At 38.9% G+C, this 27,867-nt stretch overlaps 1 protein-coding gene across 7 annotated transcripts in view; it reads left to right on the top strand.

The window, feature by feature from the left end:
- CHD7 (chromodomain helicase DNA binding protein 7) overlaps positions 1 to 27,867 on the top strand; it is a 185,290-nt gene that overhangs the window by 83,704 nt on the left and 73,719 nt on the right. For all 7 annotated transcript variants that reach the window (XM_055286308.2, XM_063643277.1, XM_063643278.1 and 4 more), the window contains one exon: positions 13,692 to 14,122. In XM_055286308.2, the coding sequence (XP_055142283.1) occupies positions 13,692 to 14,122 (431 nt within the window). The remainder of the gene's footprint in view (positions 1 to 13,691; positions 14,123 to 27,867) is intronic.

The following is a 27,867-nucleotide window of genomic DNA, read 5'->3' as shown; positions in this document are numbered from 1 at the left end:
AGAGGCTCAGTAGATGCTTGAAGAAGTGAAGAAGGTGAGGTAGAAGGATGTGCAGTGGGAAGGAAGGTCAGGTAGGAGGCAAATTCAAAAGTAGGTTGGTAGATCACTTTGGAGGAGATATCTATTTAAATTAGTCCTTGAGGCAGACTTGTTTTAAATGACTGTTTGAAAGAATGTTGCTACAAGGGTGTTCTGTGTTAGAGTGACTGAAAGCCAGTGCAGAGCTTGCCTTGCCTGGTGCTCAGTGGCTGCCGAAGCTCATGGCACTCTGGTGGTGGATATCTGTGCTGTTGCAGCCACATGCTCAGCTGTGCTGGGAAGAATTTGGGTCCCCAGAGGCTTCCTATCCTTAACTCCCTGAAGTCAATGCTGTCTCCCGGCCCAGCAGCTCTGTGCGGGACTCCTCACAGTGCTGGGACTCACTCTGAGTAACTGCTGGTTCTTGTCCTTTCTGCTTTCCCTTTCTTCTCCCCTCTCTCTTTGTGGTTTATTTGCTGTGGATCTAGGACTTCAGAGGTTCACAAACATGAATGAAGTTTTTATACTTAAGCATAATTATTCTGTGCATGGTGAACTGTCTAATAATTATTATTTTATGACATATATTCAGCATAGACTAAAGTTACTGTGAGAAAACCTCACAGATGTTAGTTAGGTTTCTGAAATGAGATGGTGTATTATAGGTATGTTGTTCTGAAAGTTTTTTTATGGGAAAAGTAAATTGTATTTGAAGGTTTCATTTAGATTTGTAATTCTAGTATATTTTATTTTATTCTGGTGTTTCATGGTTTTTCAAATCAATTTTATTTTTCTGTGTGTGTCTGAGAAACTTCCTTAATACTCCCCTCTGAAATCATTTTTACTTCCCCCACCCCCTCTTACAAATACTTCATTCCTTACTCCATTTTCATTTTCGAAGTGTGGAGATAGTTACCACTGAAGCAGGACCAGAGCAGAGACCCCCAGATGGTCTGAGAGTTGGAAGAGACTTTATAGAGATCAGTTCATCCAATTCCATTCTAGATGAGGAAGCTGAGGCATCTTGAGTTGTTTTCCCATTTGATTATTATGGTCAGAAACCAAACCTAATATTAAATCCTTCAAGTTTTACTATCCTTCCTTCTAACAACTTCTCTAAAAGGAGCCACCCACAGGCAGTGGCTGGTGTACTTGGATGGGGTGGCTGCCGCCCTACAATACCATGGGCTGCCCAGTGTTAGGGCCATCTGGGCCAGCGCTGCTCAGACCCTGTCCTCCAACTTGTATTAGTTTGGTCCTTCCTCACTGAGATAAATTCGTTCTGCATGTTGTTTCCTGTTTGCCATTTGTCCCTGGGGATTGTGGGGGTGGTGACAGATTCAAAAACCTGTGAGATTGCTCCTCATGTAATTGCTATTTACATTTCTGAATTCGCTATAGTAGAAACTGAAGAGAAAATCTTTAGGCTCTTGGTCAGTACTGGACTAGATATCAGACGACTATTACATTTTGGTACTACAGAGCTTATTCAAATAATTTTGAATAATAACTTTAAGCTACCATGAAAAAAAAAACCTGCACTCGTTTGTTTGCAATAATTCATACATAAATACTGCTAAAACACCCCATCTTATGTGACTAAGTACATTCTTATTCATCATCCCAATTGTATTTTAAATGAGAATATCAGAACATTAAGTATTTCTATTTTAGGCTGAAATGAAGATATTCTGTCATAAGTCATCTAAAGTAATATGTTTTCAAAGTAGGGATGAATCTTTGATATAAACAAGTTGAAATAGAAACAAACCTCAAATACAAATCCTTTTGTAATAGCGTCTCTGTAGCATTTTTCAAAACGTTCAAGTATTTCCAAATAAACTCGTGTTTAAGAACTCTAAGACTGCTGAATAGATGTTGACGCTAAGGCCAGGCTAAATCACACAGCTGTTTAAACTGAAACAGCTCAGTTCAGAGGGTACTGCTGTTTTATAACCATATTTAAAAATGTGTTCCTCTTTTACTCCCTCAAACTGGGTTCAGGGATATAATGGATCCCATTATAGGTAAAAGGTCTGTGACTCAGCCATCGAGCTACTCAAACTCTTGGCTGTTTTAATTGCCACCATTAAAGCTTTAGTACTTTTATCTCATAAAAATAGATATCATTGATGTAAAATGTGTGCCTATTGAAGATACATGTGTACCTCTGCCCTTATAGTTAGCTAATCAACCATTTGAGTTTGAAGTTAGTTAGGTTTTATGCAGATGAGAACATGACATAGATTACAAATTTGTTCAGGTTTAGTCATTTAATTAAGAAAAAAAATCCATGTAGTAGTAAGGGCAATATCTAACTGGAATGTCTTCCAAGATGAAACTTATTTTGTTTTGGTGTGCCTTTTAACTACATTTAATTGACGGAACGATGGTGAATTTTTACTAGTCTCTTTCTTGAAAGAGAATAGTGTTTCTGTGATTCTAATACTGTGACTTCAATGATTCAAGGAAGTACTTGAATCACTCTTCTGTCCCTATTCGACACATCTGTTTAAGTGTGGTAATTGGAGATGTTTCTGTGGCTGTATTTTGGTGTATACTTGTAGACAAAAATAAAGCCCTGCAAAGGGGAAAATATCAAAGTGTGAAGGAAACTCGAAGAACACACTGGAAACTAAATGTTAAGACGTGAAAAGCTAGTTCTTTCTGGACTTTTCCTTCCAGTGTTTGGGCATATCACAGCCATTCATTATTCATATTGTGCTACGCAAACAAGGTGCAGTGACTCTAGAAGAGTTCTAAAATGAGTACATCTCAGGAAAGCTTAACTGCCTAACCACTGTGTACATACACATTGCTTTCTCTGTTGTGAAAATAAATTAGCAAATAATTGGTGGGACAGTTTATTAAGTTATTCTGTTCTGCAGTTGTAATTGTGGGATTGTATTCAGATAAGAGAGAAAATCTGACTGTAAAAGGGACTCAAATCTGAACAGTTCTAAAACTAAAACCTACCCACACAAAACATTTGTGAGCTGATATACATAACCAGGCTTCTATTCTTACCCAGCTGTGTAGATTCAATTATAATAATTTTCTCACTTGCACAACACTGCTGTTTGTTTATTATTGCGTTATTAGTTGGTGAATGAACCTCCCTCTTTTTGACCCCTCAGCAGTGTTTATAAAACACTTAATTGCTTTGGTGTCTTCTGTTTTGTGTGTAGTTCCAGCTGGAAGGAGTCATGGGGACACAGTCCCCCCTAAGTGTTAAACTGACTGTTTGTAATATGCAGCAAACTTTCTTTCCAAGTAAGTATCAGGAACCTTTAATATTGCTTATAACACAGCTGCTTAGATTTTTTTGCTTGAAAATGCAGAGGTTTTTAAATTTTTTTTTCTCTTTTAATCTCCCTGTGATGATTTACATGGTAGTTAACTATCTAACTTGTTAGACTCTAGCTTTTTAAAATGCTCTTTTGCTTATCATGGGCACTCCCTTTATCTCACCTGGACTCTTCCTGTCTGAACGGGTCCTACCTCTGCCCAGCTATTACCTTACACCCAGTTCTCTTTGCCATTACGTCTTCCACTTCTTTGGAGAAACTTAAGCAGAATTGTGTGAGCTACAACGATTAGGTAGTAGGCATAATGGTTGAGAATGTGGGCTTTGCCAGAGGTTGCCTGGGTTGAATCTTGATTCTTCTTATAACCAGCTTTTTGTGATGTGCAGCAAATTTCTTAACCTCTTTGAATGCCTTCATTTCCCCATCTGTAAAATGGTGATAACTTCATTGATTGTCTGGAACAATGCTGGGCACAGAGGTGCTCAGTGATACCACAGCAGTGGCCTCTTTACAAAGGCTTAATAAAGGAAGTCCTGCTGTGCTGTCTTTATGTGAAAGGATAAATATCTCACTAGGAAAGGGGAATGCTAGGTAGAAAAACAATTTCAGATGAGAGTTGCAGAAGATTTTAAAGTATACATTAGTTATTTATTGTTATGTGACACTTTACAGGTTGACTATCTCTCATTCAAAGTGCTTGGATTGAGAAGTGTTTTGGATTTCAGATTTGTTTCAGATTTTGGAATATTTGCATTATGCTTCTTTGTTGATCATCCCTAATTTGAATATCTGAAATTGAAAATGCTCCATTGAGCATATCCTTTGAGTGATATTTCAGTACTCAGAAAGTTTCAGATTTCGGAGCATTTGGATTTCAGATTTTTAGATTAGGGATACTCACTCTGTACCACAAACTTTATGGCTTAAAACAGTATCTATTTCCTCTCTCAGTTTCCATAGATCAGAGTTTGGGCATGATTTAGCTGGGTCCTCTACTCAAGCCTCACAAGGCTGTAGTCAGAAGTCATTAGGACTGTGTTCTCATCTGGAGTCTTGACTGGGGAGGAATCCACGTTCATATTCATTCAGGTTGTCCACAGAATTCATTTCCTATGCTATATGACTTGGGCGGAGCTTCAGTAATTGCTGGCTGTTGCCTGGGGCCACCTTCAGCTCCTGAAGTCTGCCTGAAGTTTTGCACCATGTTGCGTTCCCCAGCAACGTAGAATTCCCACCCTTAAGAAGGGTCCCCACCCTCTTGAAAAGTGTCCCCCAGTCAGACCTAGCCAGAATAATTGCCCTTTAAGTAACTCCAAACCAATTGATTTGGAAATCTTGATTACACATGTGAAATCCTTTTACCTTCACTGTATTCTGTTGGCTTGAGGGTCACAGGTCCCTCCATAGTCAGAAGATAGAGATAATGGGGCCATCTTGGAATTCTGCCTCCCCGCAAGATGTACGTGAGTTTTTATAGGACAAGAGTAGTCTGTCATTAAGCAATTATTGAAAACTAAATTTGCCAGACTCTCAATCTTTGAATCCTGGAGAACTTGCCTAGAGTGTGTAAATTAACTTTATCACTGTGCTCCTTCTAAATTGATTTTTTTTCCCTTCAAAAATTGTTCTGTTCCCAATTCTGCACAAACCCCTGGGATTGTTCAGTGTTGCAGACACACCTTTGACAGTCTTTGAAGTTTGACTTTTAAAATTCTTAGGAACAGCATAGTAAGTTACTTTTAATATTGACCCTTTTAAGGTAGTAGAAACTTAAATGCAAATTTGGTAAAAATTGCTTTTCCAGAACCAAATTCTGCATTTCTTCTTTCCAGTTTAAAGATTAAACATGCAAAGGGTTTTGACCAGCCAGGAAGCACTGCTGTTGTCTTTTGTTTTGCCAAGTTGGATCCTTAGTAAGCTGGGTAGCTTCAGGTGTGGGTGTCCACTGCCAAATTCAAACTTCCAGACACCTCTTTGAGAACACTATGGACCTTAGGGCTAACTTGAAATAAACAAGGTAGATGCCTTGAGACTGAAATAGGTTCTATAGATTCTCATTCATGTATAGTTACTAAGGTGGGCCCACTAAGGGAAGGGCAATATGCAAGGTGGTGAAGAAAAGAGAGAAGGGAGAGAATGAAATTTACTTTGTTAAGGCCCATGAACATACTGTCTTTGTCATTTTTACTTCTAGGAAACAATGTCCAGTAGAAGAACATTTGCTGATTTACTGCCCTAAGGAGCTCAGGAATTTAGAACAAGAGAGTGAAAGTATGACTATGTCTCAGATTCCTCTAATGGGCTCATATTTTGGTTTGCTTATGATTAGTCAGAGGCACCATGATGTTCACACTGGAGACCCTGCCTTTTCTTGGGTTATTGCTCTTGTTCTGTCATTTCCATTCCATCATTTATAAAGCAGCAACAATATCACCCACCTCACCAACCTCATAGGGTTATTATAGGAATCCAAGAGAAGAGGTACGTAAAATGTTCAGCAGAGAGAATAGGTGGGCAGGCCTGCTGCCTCAGGGGGCTACCCCTCTGCTTGTGGCCTGGGAGATCTAGGAAGTTACTCACTCTTACTGCAATAAACTTTGCATTGTGTTGCATTTGTGGTGGTTTTTGTTTCTTCCCTGCCCAGAGAAGTGATGGTTTCTGTTGGCCCTCTTTTTTCTCTCAAAATTACTTCAGGGATAGGAGATGTAAGATCAGGAACATAGTCTAAATACTGGCATACCCTTTTTAGAAGGCTAGCACATGTAAAAACATCATTGAAGTCTCATATAAACAAGCTAATTTTTGCAAGCATTTATGAAGCAACAGAGACACATCAAAAGCATGTTCAATTTAGCATTAGCTCAACTCTATGCCCTAGGGGTGTGTGTGTAGATAAACAGGCTGTTTCAACTATATGGCCCCTAAATGCAAGCCTGTGACTTCATCTGGTACTTTTCCTAAGAAGTAGCAATGAATCTGTGACAAAGATGGAGAAAACTGGCTAAGTTACAGTCTTTGAAATATAGTAGATGGTGATTTGGGGTGGAGAGTTTTCAAGGCAGGGCAAGGAGCGGGCTTAGTTTTTTGTGATTCTTGAGGAATTGGTTCAGTCCCTGGGACAAAGTAGGCCTCGATATTGATTGCATTGAATTATGCTAGTGGAGTGATTTTTGAGAATTATAGTGGATAATGTTTGTTGGCTGCAAAACACAATAAGAATGCCAGTTCTTACCTACATTTTTATCTTTGGGTAAAAGGTTAGTGATTCTCTACAGCTTTAGTTCGGAACTAAACTAGAGTTCTTCCCTGACCGTTTGAAGGCAAAAACCTCAAATTTGTATTAAATTTTTTAGCCATCTTAACCTGCAGATTAGGGTTAGGATCTTAAATAGAAGTAAGGCCTTTATGGTTTTGGAGAAGGACAGCAGTCTACTCTCTAGGCTTGTGCTGTGGCTACAACTAGGGTTGGAGAACTCCACAGCCACTCCCTCTGGCTGAGGATACCACTGTTGGGGGTCCTGGTCACATTCCAGACCTTCTCACAAGAGGCTTGGTAAAGTATGTGGATTTTGTAGCAGTAGCTCCTATGTTAGGATTCCAGTTTTGCCATTTTCTAGCTGTGTAACTTTGGGTAAATTAATCTTAAGATTTCAGTTCCATCATTTATAAAGCAGCAATAATATAACTCACCTCACCAGCCTCATAGGGTTATTACAGGAACTGAAGACAAGAGGTATGTAAAATGTTTAGCAGAGCACATGCCACATGTAACTATACAACAGATGATTAAAGGAAATTCCATTCAGTACAGTGTTGCAGGATGGCTTTAGGACTGGTACTTTGGTGCTGTCTCTTCGCTCAGCACCCTCTTCCCATTGCCCTAGAAGGGCCAGGCTGGGGCAGCTTTGCTGGCCCAGCAGCATGGCTCTGTGCTTGCAGAGCTGACCCTCACCCACTGGTACCGCTGGGCCTGCAGGGCAGCACCCAGCCAAGGGTGGACAACTAGTCAGAGTCATGTTGATGGAGAACAGAGAGACAGGAAAGGGGAGATGGCTGGATGGAAGGGCAGTGGTGGGTATGGCGGAGGGTGAAGGAGCTGGGGGCAAACACCTTGCTCTCCTCCACTTGTCGGGAGCCTTGTTTCAGTTAGAATTTCTCAGACATTTAGAAAAGGGTTTAGCATTGGCAGAGTTTCACTGCTTGTGTTATCCCAGTCAATCTGACTATAGAAACACCACAGCGTAGTGTTTTACACATTATAAATGCTGTTGGACAGTTCCTGTGGTATCACTCCACTCCTAAATATGGAGAACATGCTTAGTATTCTGTTTCTGATGTGAAACTTTTCAACATTAAATCTAACATGACTGCTTGGTTCATTATTTCCATTGTTTCGGATGCTACTAATTCAGAATGTGTTTATAATTTAGATGCCACAGAGGTGGCTCATGTTAATTTGTAGCCATTTAAGATTTTGTTCGTATGGGGAATCTGTTCTAAGGACAGCTTTAAAACACAAGCAGAAAGCCAAAGGTTCAAAAATGCCTTCAGATAATTTTTCAACTAGATATTTCAATAGTAATTTAAAATTTTTATTTATAAAATTTAATGATTCTGAGGTACATGCTAAGATAAATTATTTCATTATGCTATTTCAAAATTCATTTTATTTTACTTTGTAATTATCTTGACTGTATATGTAACAAAAATTATACAAGTCATTCTTATATGATTATACTACTTTATTCCTACCAGTAACTTAAATTGAGAATAAAATAAACTCAGCCAATTCAATGAGCTGTTTCAGTGCATTTTATATAAAGTTATATTTGTGCATAGTGTAATATGCTATCTTTTAAAACATTTGATAATCAATGTTTTGAGAAAGACAGATGGACAGATACACACACTTATGTACCCCTGTGCTAGAGAAGGTGATGAATTTGCCATGCTATCACTATATCAGTATAATCAAAAGTATATTTTGAAGGACATTTTAATTCAAGATCTTCATGGAAAGAAGGGAAGCCATAGCTAAACACGCTTAGAACACTCTCTGTACTGTCTCCAGTGCCGTCTTTCCTCAGTCTATTAAGGGCTTAGAAAGTCCTGCAGTGAAGAAAACTGAATTTTGATTAGCACAGAATTCTTTATTTTTGAAATGGAGTCTTGCTCTGTTGCCTAGGCTCGAGTGCAGTGGCGCGATCTCAGCTCACTGCAACCTCCAACTCCCAGGTTCAAGCAATTCTCCTGCATCAGCCTCCCAAGTAGCTGGGATTACAGGTGCATACCACCACGCCCGGCTAATTTTTTGTATTTTTTAGTGCAGACGGGGTTTCACTATGTTGTCCAGGCTGGTCTCCAACTCCTGACCTCAGGTGATCTGCCTGCCTTGGCCTCCCAAAGTGCTGGTATTACAAGCGTGATCCACTGTGTTTAGCCTATCACAGAACTCTTTAAACTCGTGTTACCTGAGACCTGTTTTTATGTGACACATTTGAATATCCTTAACTTGTTCTATACTTTTTGCCTTCTCAATTAATTCATATAGTCATTCAATATAAATATGTTTTCCTGGAAATTGTTAAGAATGAGCTGAATAAAACTAACTGGCATATCAAAGACTTGAACTCAGGGCCCTGAATTCATTAATACTGATTTTAATCAAGCAGAAAATATTTCAGTCCGTGATTCTCTTAAGAATATTTTTGTGCTTTTTATTTTGTATCATATAATTAAAGTTTATTATCCCAGTTGACCATTCAAACTACTGTCCGCTCATCTTGATCTCCTCCCTTACAAAGTAGATTTTAAAAGCTTGCTTGTGAAGCATTTGCATGTCTGCAGCCACCCAGTCTCAGGCAGGATTTGTTGTTAAAGCTGGTTCCTCTGCCTCCCCCTCTCTCTCAGCCTGGGACAGTTTTTAGAAAGCCTCCCTGGTCTCAGCCTGGGCTAGGTGCTCTGCACTCTTTCCCAGCAGGTACTATGGCTGCCTTGTTTACTGTTAGAGCCTCAAATATTTGTTGAATAAATATATGAATTGGGTACTAGATACCAAATGCATCTTCTTTTTTATCAGTGCCGTTGTTACAATCTCAATAGTACTTGCCGAAACTTTGCTAAATGCTCTTTTGAATTATTGCACACTCTTCTGGCTGAAGATTGAGCTTCAGTTTTCATACCAGAATTCCTTTTTTGAAGAGTGTAGAGGGGTCAAGAACCTGGGGAATACTGGAAAAAATAAAAGATAAGAATGTATGTAATAAAAATGTGTCTCCAAAGCCATTTTTAGTATGTTTCAATCTTAAATGACTACTTGATATTTGTATTTTCATGAGCCATTTAAGCAATAGTTTAGTGTTCTTAAAGCTTGTATTTGTGTTACTTGGGACTTAATTGGCCTGCCTCTTCTTCACCAGAATCTTATTTTCTCTGAGAGCACAAGTGCCTCCTCCTCATTGCCTCCCTTTAGCTTAATTTGTGGGGAGGCTTTTGTTTTCATAAGTACCATGTTATTCTGGTCCACTTGGTACTGTCTTTTCTTTTTCTATAAAGCATTGTTTTGATTTTAGACTTGTTTGTATGTAAATAAACATGTAAATAAATACATTTGTCTGTAAATAAAATGTTTATCCTTGGGTGCCCTGTATTACAAAATGTTGGTTTGCAGAGATCATGCTTGTGGAAGCATTGCACACACTGTTAACATTGCATCACTTGCTCATGCTATACTCAAAATTGCTAACAGGCTGAGGCTTCAGCAGTGTAATTAAGGCAAAACATGATGAAATTAGATAGCTTTTTAAGCCAGAAAATGCTGATGAATTGTGGAAGAAAAGCACATTGAGATGAATAAAAAGTTGCTTTTTTTACATATCTTTTCATTTTCTTTGATGATTCTTCTATGCATTTTGGGTTGGATTTGCTTAAAAGAAGCAGAGGGATTGCCCTCACTTCCCCCATCGGGTCTCCTTTGGTTAAATTTGCATCTTGTCCATTCTGCTGTTTTATATACGATAATTTAGTTGTATGTCTTTTCTAATTTATGTTGTGAACAGTGGAGTTAAGGAAAAGAACAATTGTCTTTAGCTTATGGTAATGTTTTCAACAAAACACACTCACCTCAGATTGTTTTTATTTATAGTTTTAAGTAGTATCAGTTATGCTGTTTAAGTTCCAAAAGTTCATGGCAGTCTTTATGTATTCCATAATGTTCCAAATGGGATATGGAATTATAGTAGAATATATGTCAAGCAGAAAGTTTGACAGGATGTTATTTAAAAATACCTTTGGTATCTAACATTCTCCATGTTTGCTCTAATAAATGAGAGGTTTTAGGAATGCCCTACATGGTAATATCAGATGTTAATGGCATTGATTACCTGTCAGGCAGTGGGAATTGATGGGAAAATGTCTGCTGTAAAATTAAATAGCATTAGAGAAGACTGTACCATGCATCTGGTGGGGTGGGGGGTGGAGGGGGGGACATGGCTGGGCCTGGGAGACTTTGTCAGGGTATTACTGGGAGCTCCAGGTTTTTTTCCCCACATGATTAAGGCAGGCCATCTGTTCTTTGTTAAATGTTTACAAAAACAGCTTTTCTCTAAAAGATTTAAGGAGATGTGGGTCTGGTAAACACTGTAATATTTCTGAGCACCTTTTTCACCCTATTTCAGATAGTACCAAAACATAATTCTGCTGCATATCAAACAGAATTAATACTTTTTTGTATTTGATCTTCACTTTTTTCCTCCTTATGCAAGATTAAATTTTTTACTGAGTTACTAATTTATTGCTTCATTTATTACTAAAAGGAGCATCTAACATGATTTGTATGCTAAAGTGTGTAAACTTTAAATCTTTTTGTGTTATATGTTTTATGCTTTTTCTAATTCATTACTGTGTGCCGGGGAATCTCTCATTAGAAGCTGGTGTTCTGTTACTGGAGCAAATGCCATGCAGATTAAAGAAAGGTAAACATACCTGGTATTAATTCTCCATTCTAAGTTTTAATCATTGTTTAGACTTTCCTCTTTTCCTCTCTTTCCAGAAACAGCTTTTTCTTTCATTTCCTGAAAAATAGCTTGTCCTAAATAAGTTTGATCTCCGTGTCCTGTGCAAAAAAGATAGGGCTTTTTCCTTTTTAATTACATTAGGAAATAATATGTACAAACTAACTCAACTTATGCAAACTAAATATAAAACAGTTAAATCAGGTCCCATTGATACTTAGGTAATGATAATTTGGACAGTGCCTCTGTTGATGTGTAAGAGTGTTTGTGAGAAAAGGATAGAGGTGCAGAGGGTAACTTTGGCAGTGTTTAGTTAGTTGTGTTATTCCGGCATGGAAATCTGCTCATGTAGATCTACATCTGTGTATTCTTCTTCAAACTTTGACCTTGCCTCTGTGTTTCCTATATATTGTTACTCTTTTTTCAGCCTCATTCTCCCTTAGCTATGACCAGGAAAGGGCAATAAGTATTTTAAGACTTTTTAATGCCACAGGATTTTGGAAGGAACTTTGGAAATCACCTATCAATCACCTAACCCAAAACCTTCATTTTGCAGAAAAAGAAACTAAACCCAGATGGGTGAAGTGATTTTTTCCCAGATGATATAGCTGATGGTAGGGCCTGGCCTTGAATTTTAATCTCTTAATTCAGAGTTCTGGGCTCTTTCTCTTACACCAGTGCAATTGAGTGAAACCTGTGAGCCTTTCCCAGAAAGATGCTGTATAGAAGATGTTAGGAAGAGGTGGACAGAATCAGAAAGTACTAGAGTTAGGAAACTAGATTCAAATCTTAGCTCCGTCACTAACTGTGTGACCTGAGGTGGCCACATCACCTTCTTGGACTTTTCCTTTCTGAAAGATGGGGGTAAATTATCACTTTTTTGTTGTGAGATTCAAGGGAATTAACACATCTAGCAAACATAACCTAGCTTGGTGCATAGCATCAAATAGCTGCTCAATCAATATTAGGTGTATTGGAATCGAATTTACAGTACCTGTATTTTGATGTTTGATTCTAACCTTCCTCCTTTTCTTGTAAGCCTTGGCGTGCACAGTAGTCACGAGGCTCTGGAGGTGTGGGACTGGGCTCACCTACCTGCTCCTCTTCTGTAGGTCACATGTGCTGAGGAGTGAGGACTCTGGAGCTGTTGGCTCTGATGTCACTCTCAGTTCTGTCACTTAACATGTGTACCTCCTCAGACAAGTTACTTCATCTTAGAGTGGCGGTGTCTTCAACTATAAAATTAGAAGAATCACCTAACGCTTAGGGCTGGTGTGAGGATTGAATAGTACCACGGTGTAAAGCATATATGCCTGGCACATAGTAGATCATTTATATTATAGTTAGTGTTACATGCCAGAAGAAGCATATGAGAAAGGCAGGAAATGAGAGACATATGTAGATTTAATATTTTCAAGTATTTTGTTGAAATATAAATGTTCGTTAGATGTCATAATTTATGGTATAGATGATAATCCAGGCAGCCCTGCTCTGATTTGGATGGTGAGCTATGAGGGAGGCTGTTGTGTGCAGGAGTCACTTCCTCTGATCTTGGCTGACCACTCAGAATCCCATCCTAAATGTGGTTATTTTTCTACTCTATTTAAGATAGTCTCTGGGTGTATCCCTAGTGAATGTCAAGAACCTCCCAAAGGCATGTCACATTAATTTATTTGGGTTATCTCTCCCCTGGTGAAATTTTGAAATATAAAGCTTAAGAGGTTAAGAAAAACATGTTCCACCTTTCATGTCAATGCAAGAAATTTCACCAATCCAAGATCATCAAGTTTGGGTACGTGCTTTTAATTTGATATTTTAATGTTGTTTAAACCAGAAATGACTTGTATAAGATTTATGTGTTATGTTTACACTTTTATTTCAGACTTTCACAGTACTAGAATCTTGCAATGTTCAGCACACTTGCTCATTTTAAAAATGGCTAAATTATATACCTTTTATTTGAGCTCCCATTCCCACATGGGGCTAGAACTCAACTTAGATGTATTCTTTGTGGCTTAGTCTTGCTGCTGTTTTGCCATTCCCCATTTTCATGTAGGCTGTTTAAAAAACGGACAGTGTCTTCAGTTGAGTGAGTTTTTACTTCCTGAACTGATTTTTTTTACTGTATTAACTAAAGTGCTATTTTAAAACTTACTTTCTTAAAAGATTGTCTCTTAAACATACATTTTTTTTTGGATGAGAAAGGTGATAGATTCTACAATTGTACAGTTGGAAAAATATTTGCTACTTGAGTATAGAATAAGTTTCAGAAACATCAGCCACTAACTTTCAGTTCTTTTTCTTTACTGTGAAGAATGATAAACTAATTTCAATTCCTATTTGTATCTCTTAGCATTCCCCGTCGGAGCCCTTTCTAGAGAAACCAGTGCCGGATATGACTCAGGTTAGTGGACCGAATGCTCAGCTAGTGAAGAGTGATGATTACCTGCCATCAATAGAACAGCAGCCACAACAAAAGAAGAAGAAAAAGAAAAACAACCACATTGTAGCAGAGGATCCCGGTAAAGGTTTTGGTAAAGATGACTTCCCTGGTGGGGTAGATAACCAAGAACTAAATAGGAACTCACTGGATGGGTCCCAAGAAGAAAAAAAGAAAAAGAAAAGGTCAAAGGCAAAAAAAGACCCGAAGGAACCGAAAGAACCCAAGGAGAAAAAAGAGCCCAAGGAGCCCAAGACCCCGAAAGCCCCTAAGATTCCCAAAGAGCCAAAGGAAAAGAAAGCAAAAACTGCCACACCAAAACCCAAATCCAGCAAAAAGTCAAGGTAGGCTGTGGGCAGAAAAAACAACTGCAAAACATTGAGAGTACAGAAATTAGCGCCAAATAGTTACAGCCTGTGAAATGAGGGGTGGGAGGGGACACAATGATTTTTGTCATCGTTGAGCTTCTTTCCCTAGTATCCAAACTAAAAAGCTAAGGCTTTTATGCATTCTGAAAGTTAGGACTTATTGTTGTGAACTGTTGATTTACAGACCTTACTGGATACAAATTAAAAATTTTTTATATTTTTATGAAAACTTACAATTTAGCAAATGGAATGAAGTTAACAGTATAATTATTTGTAAGAATAGACCAGCAACCTCATTTTCAGTGATGATATAAAACTGGATAAGAAGGATTATAGAAGAAAGGTCACTATATTTCACTAAGCATTCTAGCCCTTCTTCCTAGAGGTTGAACCAGGATTGTTAATTCTCTCCGCTTGGCGGAGTAAGCCTTCCAGGAGCAGGGTTGAAATCCTAGTGAGCAGCGCAAGAGAAATCAAATAGTACTTGTCCATTGGATATGCATTCAAGAGTAGCATGAATTTTAGGTTCTAGGGAAGACCTTCTTTCACTCCATATTCCGCCCATCAATTCTCTGACCACTCCCCCAAAAAGCATATTTATTCAATAAGAAAAACTGAGAGGAGAAGACATTGAAGACTAATTTTTTTCATTTGTAGTGAATGTTTCTTACAACTGTTCTGAACCAGTTCCAGACATCTGAATCTATTTTTCAGAATGTGGCTCATGTTAGAAAATATAGTTTCCAGATGGAACTATGGTCAGCCTTGGTTAATCCGAATCTGTTTGCAAACTCCATTAGAAAACACGCCCACCCCATACCCTCATGTGCACGTGCAAACACACACCTGTGCATGCACACAGTCAGTTCTGCATTTGCTGTGAACTTTTTGAGATTGCTGCCCTATGTGTGCATGCCCAAGTACACAAACAGAGGAGATTAATTTTGTGGCTAGAAAGATGTTGCCTTGAAGTGAAAGGACAAACTTGGACTTGCAACTTCCTGCTAAAAATAATCTAAACAACTCCAAATACATTATTATGCGATGTTTTAAAAGTTTGGATCATAGCCGTTTAGGAAATTTTGCCCTCAACACCTTTTATGGTGTCAGAGTAACTGAATTACATTCAGTAGCTCAATCTTACAGATAACTTAATATTTGCATTTACTTGTGAATTTTCTTTGATGCCTCAGTGTGTGGTCTCCTAATTCAAAACCATCACTTTTTTCCCCCTCTTTGTGAACATGTTTTTAAACTTATCACATTATAAAATCTGTTTTTATTTAAGAAATATTAAGTGCTTATTATTTGCAGGTACTGTTTTAAGAGTTAGGGATGTAAGGATGAGGAAGAAAGACATGGGTAGAATTTTAATGTGACTTTATGAGGTAGTTTAAAAAATAAGTAATTACCTAAATCTAAGTATATGCTTTTGGTAGGAGAAAGCATAAGCTTATTTCTCCCAGGAGAAAGAAATCAAAGCAAAAATCTTAAAAAGAATATAATCTTTTTTCTTTAACTTAAAACATAGGAGTCTGTGTTCTAAAGAAGCTTTTTGAAGCTCAGGAAATACATCATCAGTATTCATCTTAGCGTCAAGATATATATCTGATTCCAGCTTTCATCTTAATTTTTAAATTTATCACCTAATGGTAAAAATGGATTAAAAAAATAACACTCCATATTGGATATTGTTATGAATTTCCGAGTATATCTTTTTAAGTTCTGAATCTACATCAGACTGGCTCTATGTTTAAAAACTTACTTAGCATACCCTTACCTCTTGTAGAGTCCTTTGGGGCAGATATTAAAATGCTGTATTTAACAATGAAATTTGTTAAAATTTCCCCAACAACTGTAAGAAACTGTTTGAAAGTTGGAGCACCAAATCTAGTTAGTCCCAGGCATGCCATGTCTTCTTGGTGCAAATATAGACCCTGTGTTTATCCACTAGAGAAACATTCAGTGCAAGCCTCGTAGGCTTGCTATCCACCCTGTAGTATGAATCAGAGTCTGTGCAGAGTGTTTGGCATTGCTGATCTGAGTGTTGGCTTTGCACCAGAGTCACAAGCTTTTGGTAGGAAGAAAAGGGTGTATTTTCTTTGAAAAAGTGTCTAGTACCTTCCCCGCTCCTGCCGCTTTTGATTAATAGTCTCAGTCAATGCCTGCTATAGGCAACAGTTATTTTTACCCTAAGTGGTGTGAAAATAATTGGATGAAACATGTCTGATGAGCCTACGGATTTACAGGTTAAACGGGAGCTGCTGCAGTGTGGCCCAAAGACTTAGGATGCCACACTGGGGGGCGGGGCACAAAGAGTGTTGGCACCTCTGTTGGCCCTGGTCACTTGACCACTTATAGGGCCACTCTGATTTACAATGAAGTGTGGTAAGGACATTCCTGAACTTCCCTGTTGTTGACAGTCAAACAGGGATGGTTGTCCAAGCATACGGTAGTTGAATTGAGGTTTTAAGTAAATTAACAAACCAGACCATTATTTTGTTGAACCTCATTGTTTCTCTTGATCTGATAAATTGAGTTTGTTGCATTGTGGTCTCGTTGTTCTACTAAGTGTAGAAAGGAAGCAGCATCCCTGGAGCAAGGATAACTAGAGTGCATACAACTACATGTAAATTCTAAATAGCATAGTAGAATAATTATGTAAATTGAATATGCAGTGATGAAGGTAATAGGGGGTTTGGGTTATGTTAGTACTGGGTTTGAATTGCCGTAGCAGTTTGCTTTTAAGCACTGGAATACAACAGTGGCAATTTTGTTTTGCAAAATGTTATGTGATACCAGTTATTTCCATCCTTGAATAAGTTAACTTGATGAATTTGTTTATACAGAAAATAATTTTCCTACAGAGAGCTAAAATAGAGGGAATAAACAGAACTGAAATGAAAAATTTAGCACAGAACTGCTCACATCTTTACTCTGCAGCCCTGTGTGCCATATCATTGCTGTGTTGTACAAACAAGTGTGCTGTTCTTTGAGCTGGAGGTAAAGGAAGCGGCCCGAGGGTGCTCTGGCTTTCTCTGTGCTGTGTCACTGTCAGGGAGAGAGCTTGGTCTGCATCATTTACACTCACCATGGTAAAGGACATGTGAAGGCTGGCTGTTGTCAGGAGCTGATTTTCCTTGTGTGTCTCCTCACTGCCTGGCACCCCATCTTGTTCTGTTAAATGGCAGAAGCTTGAATTTGTGACCATTCCCAGAGAACTGGCCTTTTTGACAACTAAAATATGATCATACATGTCTTTCCTCTGCAGGAGGACCTAAAAGAATCTGCCCAGAAACTGTTACATAGAGTGGTGGTGAAGCAGGAAAAGATGTACAGCATCACAGAAAAAGACATGTAAAACCTTGATGAGAAAAACGGGCCACATTCCTATTCTCTAATCAGGCTGTATCTTTTTTCCCTTTCCCGTTTTATGTTAAATATATATTTTTTCTATCGATTTTTCTAGTGTTCTCCCCAGTTGTCCTTACAGCTTTCAAATATTCGTTGTTAATATTGAAAATCACAGCGAAAACATTTGTGGGTTGGAGAGGATGCCATTTTGCATATGGAAGGATTCATGGAGCTGGAATATGAGGATTTGCATCCTTTTCAATGCATTTTCTGTTGTGCATGCATGTGCCTTGTGAGATGAGAAAGAATTTGGAGGAAGTGCTTCCTTTGAATGACTCTTGAAGGATTTAATGGTCCATTTAGCTATATAAAGATTCTTTGAATGTACAGAAAGAAGGGAACTTGGCCAAAGATTGTGACTTGACTACTGAAGCTTAAGTTAAATGAAACAACACACACTTGCTGCTAATGCAGTTTCTAAGAATGCCTTTCATTCCTTGCTCTATACTCTGTCCCTAGTATTAAACTTAGTAGAAAACTAAAATGTTATTTTTCAATTAAGAGTGAAGTTTTATTTTTACATACTACTCTTATTTTTAAAAAATACATATAGTACCAGAAACATGTGAGGGTGCTTTTTGCAAATCATACTATCATTATCATTAATAGTAATAGTATTTATGTAGCAGCTTTCTCTGAGAAACTCAGCTTTTCAAATATTGTTTTCTCAGTTACGAGCTTACAGAGTAGCAACGTTTACCTGAGAAATACTTTACTCAGCCACCAAGTCCAATGGTGGTGTATTTTTATAAACTAATACATATTTTATGGTGTACTCTTGTATATGTAAAATATCTTAATAGAGATCAGGCACAAAAGTAACCCATTATGCTAGTTTTGGTAGCAAGTACAAAAACCTAGATAGTCAGATATCTTCCTGTCAGGTACATGGGTAATAAAATAAATTAAATCCTCAGCCTTTCTTTGATTTTTTTTTTTTTTTTGTAGCTGTCCTGATGATTTTTTTATTCTTTATTTTACTCACATGCTATGATTTACTCTTGACGCAAGACATTGGACATTTGGAAAGACAGAACTAAATGTTTTGCACCCTGTGCCTGTGGAAGAGGGTAGAGATTTCTTATATGTGTGATGATAAATGAATCTTTGAGCCCTTTCAGTGTTGGTGCCCATGAACATAGTGTGGCTCTGTCTCCCGACCTGTCCTACTGGTTCATTAAATCCAAGCTTGTGCTCCCTTTCCTGCTGTCTCAAAGGCTGTCTTTTCTTCAACAAAAGGACCATACGATCTTTTCAATCCCGAATCCTCCTTTCCTTTAGGGTAACCACCTCAAGGCGTTCCTTTTGCCAGCCAGCATCAGTTGCCCCATTGTGGCCCTTCCTCTATTTAATTTCATCTTAAACCGACTGAGTAAGCAGGGTGAGAGAGTCAACAGCCGCTTTTAGTACAGACCCCGGTGTCTTTGACATGTGTGGTTCGGTTCATATCCACCAAGGGAAGAGATTGCCTAATAATACTGACCTTGAAAGCAAGTTTGCCAACTCATGGTCTGTGCCAGATGCAGGGTGGGCTACATTGGGCCTGCTGGAAATTTGTTTCTGCCCATCCGGTGAACTACAGTGGACTCCAAAGCAGTGGCCTTGTTGCCACTTTGGTTTATATGGGAGAAGGTGGTGTAGATCCCACTTTCAACTTCCACTGCACCTATCAAATGGAAGTTCAGATGTGAGGAGGCCGTGAGCCACAGTGGGATGTTAAAGGGAGATTTTTCTGGAGACACATTCCTTGAAAGTCCTAAGTGGAATTTTCGGGTGGAGCATATGTTGCCATACAGTAGATGTGGTTATGATGTTAGGGCTGGCAGGTAAAGAGCAGAAGGAATCATAGGCTGATTTTATCTTTTATTTAAATAAGTCTATATATGTGAAAATGAAATGCTGTTGAAAAATGAAATTCTGTACAAATGCAGTTTGCACCTGATATGTAAAGATCTTTATGTTAGTTGTCTTCTGCCTGGACGAAGGCAGTCTTCGGGTGCTTGTGCAAAGATACTGTGCAGAGCATCAGTCATCTGAAATGCCAGCCCTGAATTCAGCCACATTTATGTGGAAGTCTATGTGACTTAGCATTCAGACGTTACATAGGAAATGGAGAGTGCAAATCAAGAAAAAAGACACTGTTCTTTTTTTTTTTTAAGTTAGACAACACCCTTAAACTTCCATAGAATACTAATTTTATGTGTAGCCCTGACTTCTGTAGGAATAATATAATTTTGTGGGAGTTTGGTTTCTTCTGTTGGGGTGGATGGTGATATTTTCTTCTTTGTTGTTTTTACCATTTATTTAATCTGCCGAAGTCTCATCTCACCTGAGGCACCTGATTGACATGTAGGTGGGCAGCATGGCTCATTTGTTGTGTTAGCCTCCCTGGCAGATTAGAGACCATAATGATGAATCTAGGGAGGGGGTTCTGACTGCCAGAGTCCCCCTTCCTACTTCATAGGATTGCTGTGCATGAATAAGAGCGGATCTTAAAATGTGGCACAGGGAGTCAAATGCGTGCCCTATAGTTTGGCACTTGGAAGGATACACTATGATAAAAGGCCATTGAAAGGCCTATTTTTCGTATGTTTTGTAGTGTGTGATTGGTTTAATTCTTTATGTTATATCTAGGAAATGGAGAGTGTGAATCAAGAAAAAAGGCACTTTTTTTTAAGTAAGACAATACCTTTAAACTTCCATTAGAATACTAATTTTTATTTGTAGCCTTGACTTCTATAGGAGCAATATAATTTCGTGGGAGTTTGGCTTCCATTATAATGCCAGGTGATGCCACATAGCCAAAGTGTTAATGTCTGTATTAAGCTTCTGTGATCAGATAACACATTAGCTAACTAGACATCTTTTCCATGTTACTTCTGGCAGATCTGAATTTAATCCATAAAACTCGGTAACTTGTAGATTTTCTTTTCTTTCTTTCTTTCTTTCTTTCTTTCTTTCTTTCTTTCTTTCTTTCTTTCTTTCTTTCTTTCTTTCGAGACAGACTCGCTCTGTTGCTCAGGCTGGAGGGCAGTGGCATGATCTCGGCTCACTGCAACCTCAGGTTCAAGCGATTCTACTGCCTCAGCCTCCCTAGTAGCTTGGGTCTACAGACGTGCACCACCACGCCCCGCTAATGTTTGTATTTTTAGTAGAGTTGGGGGTTTCACCATGTTGGCCAGTTTGGTCTCAAATGCCTATCCTCAAGTGATCTGCCTACCTTGGTCTCACAAAGTGCTGGGATTACAGGTGTGAGTCACTGCACCCAGCCCCAGGTGACTTTTTTTTTGAGACAGGGTCTTGCTCTGTCATCTAGGCCAAAGTGCAGTAACACAGTCTCAGCTCACTGCAGCCTTGGCCTCCTGGGCTCAAGCAGTCCTCCCTCCTCCCACCTCAGTCTCTCTTTTTTTTATTTTTATTTTTTGATTCTTTCAGATCCAGACCTACAGAGGCTTTTTTGTATTTTTTATAGAGATGAGGTTTTGTCGTGTTACCCAGGCGGGTCTCGAACTCCTGACCTCAAGCGGTCCACCTGCCTTGGCTTCCCAAAGTGCTGGGTTTACAGGCGTGAGCCAATGTACCCAGCCAGTGACTAATTTTAAAGAACTTAAAACATTTATTAATAATTCTTCATTGAACTTGCACATTTATTGTCCATCAGTAAAACAGAATTCTTCCCTCTTCCTTTCCTGCTAATAGCTCTCCTCTTTCTTTTTCACCTAGAAGAGTAGGGTAAAGAATTTGTGGCTGGGGCTTAGGAGTTGAGGGTGGCGAGGCACCTGCTTGGAGTGAAGCATGTGGGTGCCAGGCCAGACGCCTGAGAACCGAGAGTGCCTGAGGCTGCTGGGTGCAGGATTGCAGACCTCTGGGCAGCGCACTGAGCACTAGTGGGGCCTTCGCCAAAAGGTTGCTGGATGTCTTGGTGTGAAGTTGTTGACCTCTGGGTTCATTATCTGCCATTCAGAGTTTGATTTGCCCCCTTCCTCATTAGTTTATTCTGTCGTCTGCATTTTATTACATTCTAGTTTAGCTGTTAAATTTTAGTCTTAGAACTTTCTTTAAAATTTTTATTTTGTGGGGTTGATTTTACTCTATGATGTACCAGATTTTATGCTGCTTTAATTGGCTTTTTAGAACTTCATACTTTATCTTTTTTTAGTTTGCCTTTTTGTCTTTTAATTTTATTTTTCATTGTCTAAAAAACTTAACCAGATAGTAGACAGGGCTTAAAGGAAATCCTCTGCTCTTAAGTTGAGAGGCTAGACACTCTGCTGTGCCGGTATTGAGCCCTTAGCCTCTACCATCTAGCTGTGTATTTTAGTGTGGCAGCTCAGATCATTTTAGAGTTGTATTTTGTCACAAACACCCTGCATCATATTCTGTGTGGCATCCCATGCCACAAAAACATCTCTTTTACTTCTTACGCATTAGGTTCATTTCTTTATTCAAAAGTCTTTTCAGGATATAAAGTGTAAGAATATGCTTTAATACCTTTCACTCTTCAAAAAGATTATAATGTAACATTTTGGAGAAGCTTGAGTCTCTGAAAACAAATCTGGTTAATTCTCGTGAGCTAAGCCTCAAGGTTAATTTTTCCCAATATGGTGAGAAACTTCACTAACTTATCCCATCTGAAGAGACCGTTTGATTAAGAACTCCTTCCCATTGTCCAGACATTCTCATTAGCTGACCATATTCCCATCACATTTGGGTCCACAATGTGGTTCTTTTTCAAGTTTTCTTTCTGTTCAGGACTTAGATCTATTAGGCCGACACTAATCAATGTTTAACTGTGTTCTCTTTTGTAATAAATCAGGGCAGCTACCTGGCTTTCCAGTAAATTATGGCCGTTTGTATCAAGCTTTGTTTAGAAAGCCAACGGAAGGAATTGGTTATCTATACTGAATCCATCCAATCCCATTTCAGGTAATAGCACTAGGCCGTCCTTACGAACTTAGAGTTGTAAGCTGAACATGACTCCCTGCATAAAGGTAGATTGCCTAGACTATCTCTCCATGCGACAGATATTGCTCTCTGAATATAAAGTTTGTGTTCTTCTAATGCCTGCTTCTAAGAGTTTGCATTAAGTTGGTGTATGCCTTGGTGCCATTGGGGGTGACTGCAGAACTTAAGACCTTGGTCACTTAGCTATGGACCCTGAGCACATCCAACTACCCACCAGTGTAACCCAATTCTCATGATGAAATGTGAAATGTAAGTAAGGCTGGAGGAGGAGCAGTGGCCCCTCACACCTCCAGCAGCATCCTCAGAAAATGTTCTCCATCTGATTACAAGGGCTTGTCTAAAATGAGGAGTAGATGGCTGTGTATCTCATTGTCTTGCTTCATGAGCGGATGGCTCTGTGTCTCAGTCTCTAGCCTCATGAGTGGATGGCTCTACGTCTCTCTAGCCTCACAAGTGGATGGCTCTACGTCTCTCTAGCCTCATGAGTGAATGGTTCCCCGTCTCTCCAGCCTCGTGAGTGAATGGTTCCCCGTCTCTCTAGACTCATGAATAGATGGCTCCGAGTCTCTCTAGCCTCACAAGTGGATGGCTCTGCATCTCTCTGGCCTCGGGAGAGGTTGGCTCCGCGTCTCTCTAGCCTCATTAGTGGATGACTCCACATCTCTCTAGCCTCGTGAGTGGATGGCTGCGTGTCTCTCTAGCTTCTCTAGCCTCAGGAGGGATGGCCTGCTTTTTGGTCATTATCAGTAATGATGTGAGATAAGGATCACAAAAGAAGTTTGTGAGTATGGAGGCAAGGTATGTAGATGGTATTCTTTTCTATTGGTTTTTTAAAAAATGCTAGGTTTCACTATGTTTTTGAACTTTAGCCCGATTTTACTGAGCTTTATAGGCGTTTCATCAAGAATATGGGGGCTTCTTATATGAGTTAATGAGAAAAATACTTAGAGTAGTACCTGGTACATACCCAGGGCTATGTACGTTTCCGCTGTTGTTATTGCTATTACTTGTACTGTTGTAACTAGACCAGTTAACAATTATAAGTAACCTACCAGAGTAGGCTCTAGAAATGCAAACATAATAAGACACAGTTTCTTCTCTGCTCGAGCTTACATGATCGTTGGAGAAAGACACACGTGTAGTGCTTTGATTTTAATACATTGCAGTAATGTTACCACCAACTTTTGTGTATTTTATGTATCCCTTGCATGGGGTACATCTTGTGACATGTGGGTGGAGTGAGGAGATCATGTCTGAATCAGACCGTGGTGATTAGAAAATGCTTCTTGGAATGAGTGGTGTCCACGCTGGGTCTTGCAGATGAGTAGGTTGGGATAAAAGTGTAAGTAGAAGAGATACATGTGTGTTTTGGGGAATAGTTCTGTATTCCTGGAAGCATAAGAGGCAAAGGGTCTGGTACACCCATATGGAGAATCTCAGACATTATATGTAGAGGTTTGAAACAGAGGAATGCCCCAGTCAGATTTGCATTTCAGCTGGTTACTCTGGTGACTTGAGATGAGTTTTCAGGTGATGTTTTGGTGGCATTACCATGATGCTGAGGTGGGAAATACAGGAGACAGAGCAGGTTTAGGAGAGGAATAAGGGCAGACATGATTTCTTCAGTGCTGGTGCCATTCAGGGCTGGAATTTACAGGTGTTCCCTGCACATGGCCTAGTTATTCTTCCAACTCACAGGCTGCCATGTGGCTGTCGGCCTGAGCTAGGCCCATGAGTAGCCATCACTGCAGCTGTTAGAGGAGTCTTGTGGTTCTGTATCTGCGTCAGGCAGCTCAGTGGCCTTGTCTTCAATATTGCAATGTTGGTTTAAGGGATATTACTTCTTAAAGACATTCTCATCCACCCTACCTAGAACAGTGGCTCTTTTCATACATTCCAGCTTCTGTTGTAATTTGGGAGAGGAATATATGTCTGTGTTTTGGGTTTGACATTATAAAAGACTAGTTTTGACCCTTACAGATATAAATGATTAACTATGCAGGTGGACTCTATGTCCTTTCTCCACCGGTCTGATGTTGTATAGCCCTGCATATGGGGTGTGAGGGTGATGAGGCAGTGGGCAGCTGTTGTGATTAATAGCCTGGGTGGGAAATGATATGTGTCTGAACTAAAGCAGTGGTCATGGGCATGGGGAGGAGTGCACTGTGAGTCTGTTTGCTTGCTTATTCTTTTAGCTAGTGCTTAGGAATGTTGATGAAGGCTCTTCCTTCTATGTATGTTGCTTGGATGAAGTCATCCTCAGTGAAGGTGGGGTCCTGTCTGTAAGTCTCTGCAGTTGAATCTGCTCAAATGGGTCTGAGCCATGACCAGAGAATACTTTCCAGACTCAGCTGCTTGTTTTTCACATGGGTGTGGATGTTAACTATCTGTGCCATTTTCTCATTTAAACCTCATAATAAATCTTAGAAGACTGTATAAATATTAACCTTATTTTACAGATGAGGAAACTGAGGCTCAGACAAATTAAGTAACTTATCCACGGTCACAGCCTATAAATGACAGTTCGAACTGGAACTAAGGTTTGTCTTGACTCAAATCAGTGCTCATATCCACCATTCTAGATTACCTTTGTTTGTTAAAAGAAAAATCTTGACTTGGATATTTTTGGGCAAAGCAGTATTAATACAACACTTAGTTGAAAATCTCAATTAGCTTATTGCAGAATAGTAGCAAAGGCAATTTAATTTACATAACTTAATTTTGTCCTTGATGGAAATGTTGTAGGATGGACACTGAAGATTTTGTTGCTTTTTTGACTTCCTAGAGTGTTCTTTGATTTGTATATTGATGGATGGAAATGCTTAGCTGACCGTTAACAACATGAATAGTGCAAGGTCTGATCAGTTTAGAAATCTTTCCATACTCAGATCTGGGATAAGTGCTTCCCTTGTCTACAGGCTTTTTGTCTAAACATTTGGAGAGGGCCTGTCTGACTTTCAGCTATCTTAGAGGTTCCATGCAGTTCATTCTTGGGAAGGGCAGATGGAAAATCATTAGCACTTCTCTCTTTCAGCAAATTGATGTTTCCTCAAACCTGGGCTCTGGTCGGTTTCCAGATAGTAAGTCTTTTACTCCTGTAGGACCATGCATGCAGGGCCCGGCAGCCCTCTAAATTAAACCGTGTTCTTCGCTCTGGTATGGAGAGGTCACCATGAAAAGCGCGAGCTGCCAACTCACTTTACCTGGCAGTGGTTCAACTCTTTGACAGGCCTACCTCTGATTTAAACAAATTTGAGAAATATGTAAAGTTTTGGAAGCAGTTTTGCACTGATTTGATAAAAGAAACCACAAAACACTGCAGCGCAGGTGTTGAGAATGTTTGAAAGCTGATTGAGGGAAGCAGATGGCTTTAGTCAGTGGCATCCAGCCAAAAGAGCAGGTGCTGGTCATGTGACCGCTGGTTACCAGGGTAATCTGATTGCTCTTGGCGTGCAGATGAAAGGAAAGGGGCCCAGTGTTCAGCTGTAGTATTGTATAATTTGTGGCAGTTAGAGCGGAAATAAATGCTGGAAATGGAACCTCATAGTAGGGGAGACTTCTGTCCATGTGTAGCGTAAACACTAGGACAGTTGGATGAGGAACGGTTGTATGGATTTCTTTTTTAATTTTAAAAATATTGTACTTTCTGTGGATCTTTTGGAGACAAAGTTTTTAGAGCACTGCCTTTTTCTTTTCTTTTAAATAAAAATAACTTTTTAAACCTAACTGCCATTTGCTATAATCTTGAATTGTTATTTTCTTATGTAGCTATTTACTATGCTAAAATGTTAACAAAATTAAATAAAACTCTGAGTATTAAGAATAACTAGTGTAAGATGATCAAATATTTTATTTAGTTGAAAAAATACATTTTAGGTGTGTGATGGGTACTTTATTAACAATACTTTTGAAATATTTTACATGACGTATGCTTTATTCTAAAAGCCTATAGATATCTTGGCTTCTTCCTTTTGTAGTAGCTGAGGGTAAAAACATGCTGTTTAATGCATTCTGTCAGCACTTTTTCCTGAGAACTTACAAACTTCAAGAAATAAAATTTTTGAAGGTTTTTGAAATACAGCTTTTGTTTTTCACAATTTATTGGAATTTGAGGCTCCCTAGAAATATTTTTTAAAAAATCATTACTGAGGTTGGATTATTTTCAGTGTTGGATAACAAATAGTAATTGGTGTTAGAAAATTTGGAGCTGATGGCCGGGCACAGTGACTCAACGCCTGAAATCTCAGCACTTTGGGAGGCCGAGGCAGGTGGATCACCTGAGGTCAGGAGTTCAAGACCAGCCTGACCAACATGGTGAAAGCCTGTCTCTACTAAAAATACAAAATTAGCTGAGCATGGTGGTGCATCCCTGTAATCCCAGCCACTTGAGAGGCTGAGGCAGGAGAATCGCTTGAACCTGGGAGGCGGAGGTTGCAGTGAGCCGAGATCATGCTGTTGCACTCTAATAGCCTGGGCAACAAGAGCGAAACTCTGTCTCAAAAAATAAAAAAAAAATTGGAGCTGATTTGGAAATAGAAATGGAAGGTAGCGCTAAATAAAGTCAGGTAAAGGTTCTAGAGGTAATGGCAAATGTAAAACATTTTTTTCTTGAAGTTTATATCTTTTGTCTTACATAATATTCAAATTCTAATAACATTTGTCAGCAGCATACTATGAAACATGCACTTTATTAGGGTTGCTTTACTGTATTTTTATATTTCAGAGAACTGTCTTTCAAAAAAAGGGCGAATTGTAATTATCTCAAAAAACATATAGCACCAAAATAAAGCTTATATTTAATTAAGAACACAGCACTAACTAAAATTATGTACAACAGGAAATTGCTATGTATTTTGATTATATTCTAAAAGATTATAAGTTGAACAAAAATGTAACTGGATGGTATAAAAGAGGATACTTTCTAGTACTGGTCAAAAGAATACTTAAGTGTGTAAAACTGTCCACAAAAGACACAAAGAGAAGATCATGATATCATTTTTCATGACAATTAAAAAAAAGTGTTCTGTACCTTAAAAATTTGATAGCAAAACTACTTCTTAATCTGATTTTTTATTATGGCTTGATATACTGGCAGGCATTTTGCACAAATGTACTATGTGTGGTATTAGTTTTTGCATGCAGTTTATTTCTAATTAGGTCATATATTTGCTGAAAGTCATTAATACAGAGTTTTGCCAGGAAAACTTAATTGGGAGTTGCATTTAACTGTAAATACCCAATATGTATGGATTTATCAATTGTCATTGATACTTTTGGGATATTAATGTGGGAAATATAAGAGACATGCAGAAACACATTAAAAGTGAACACTAAGCGATCCA

This window comes from Symphalangus syndactylus, chromosome 7 (assembly GCF_028878055.3).
Source record: "Symphalangus syndactylus isolate Jambi chromosome 7, NHGRI_mSymSyn1-v2.1_pri, whole genome shotgun sequence".
NCBI lineage: Eukaryota > Metazoa > Chordata > Mammalia > Primates > Hylobatidae > Symphalangus > Symphalangus syndactylus.
The sequence above is the reverse complement of the archived record's forward strand: the minus strand, read 5'-3'. Positions and strand labels throughout refer to the sequence as shown.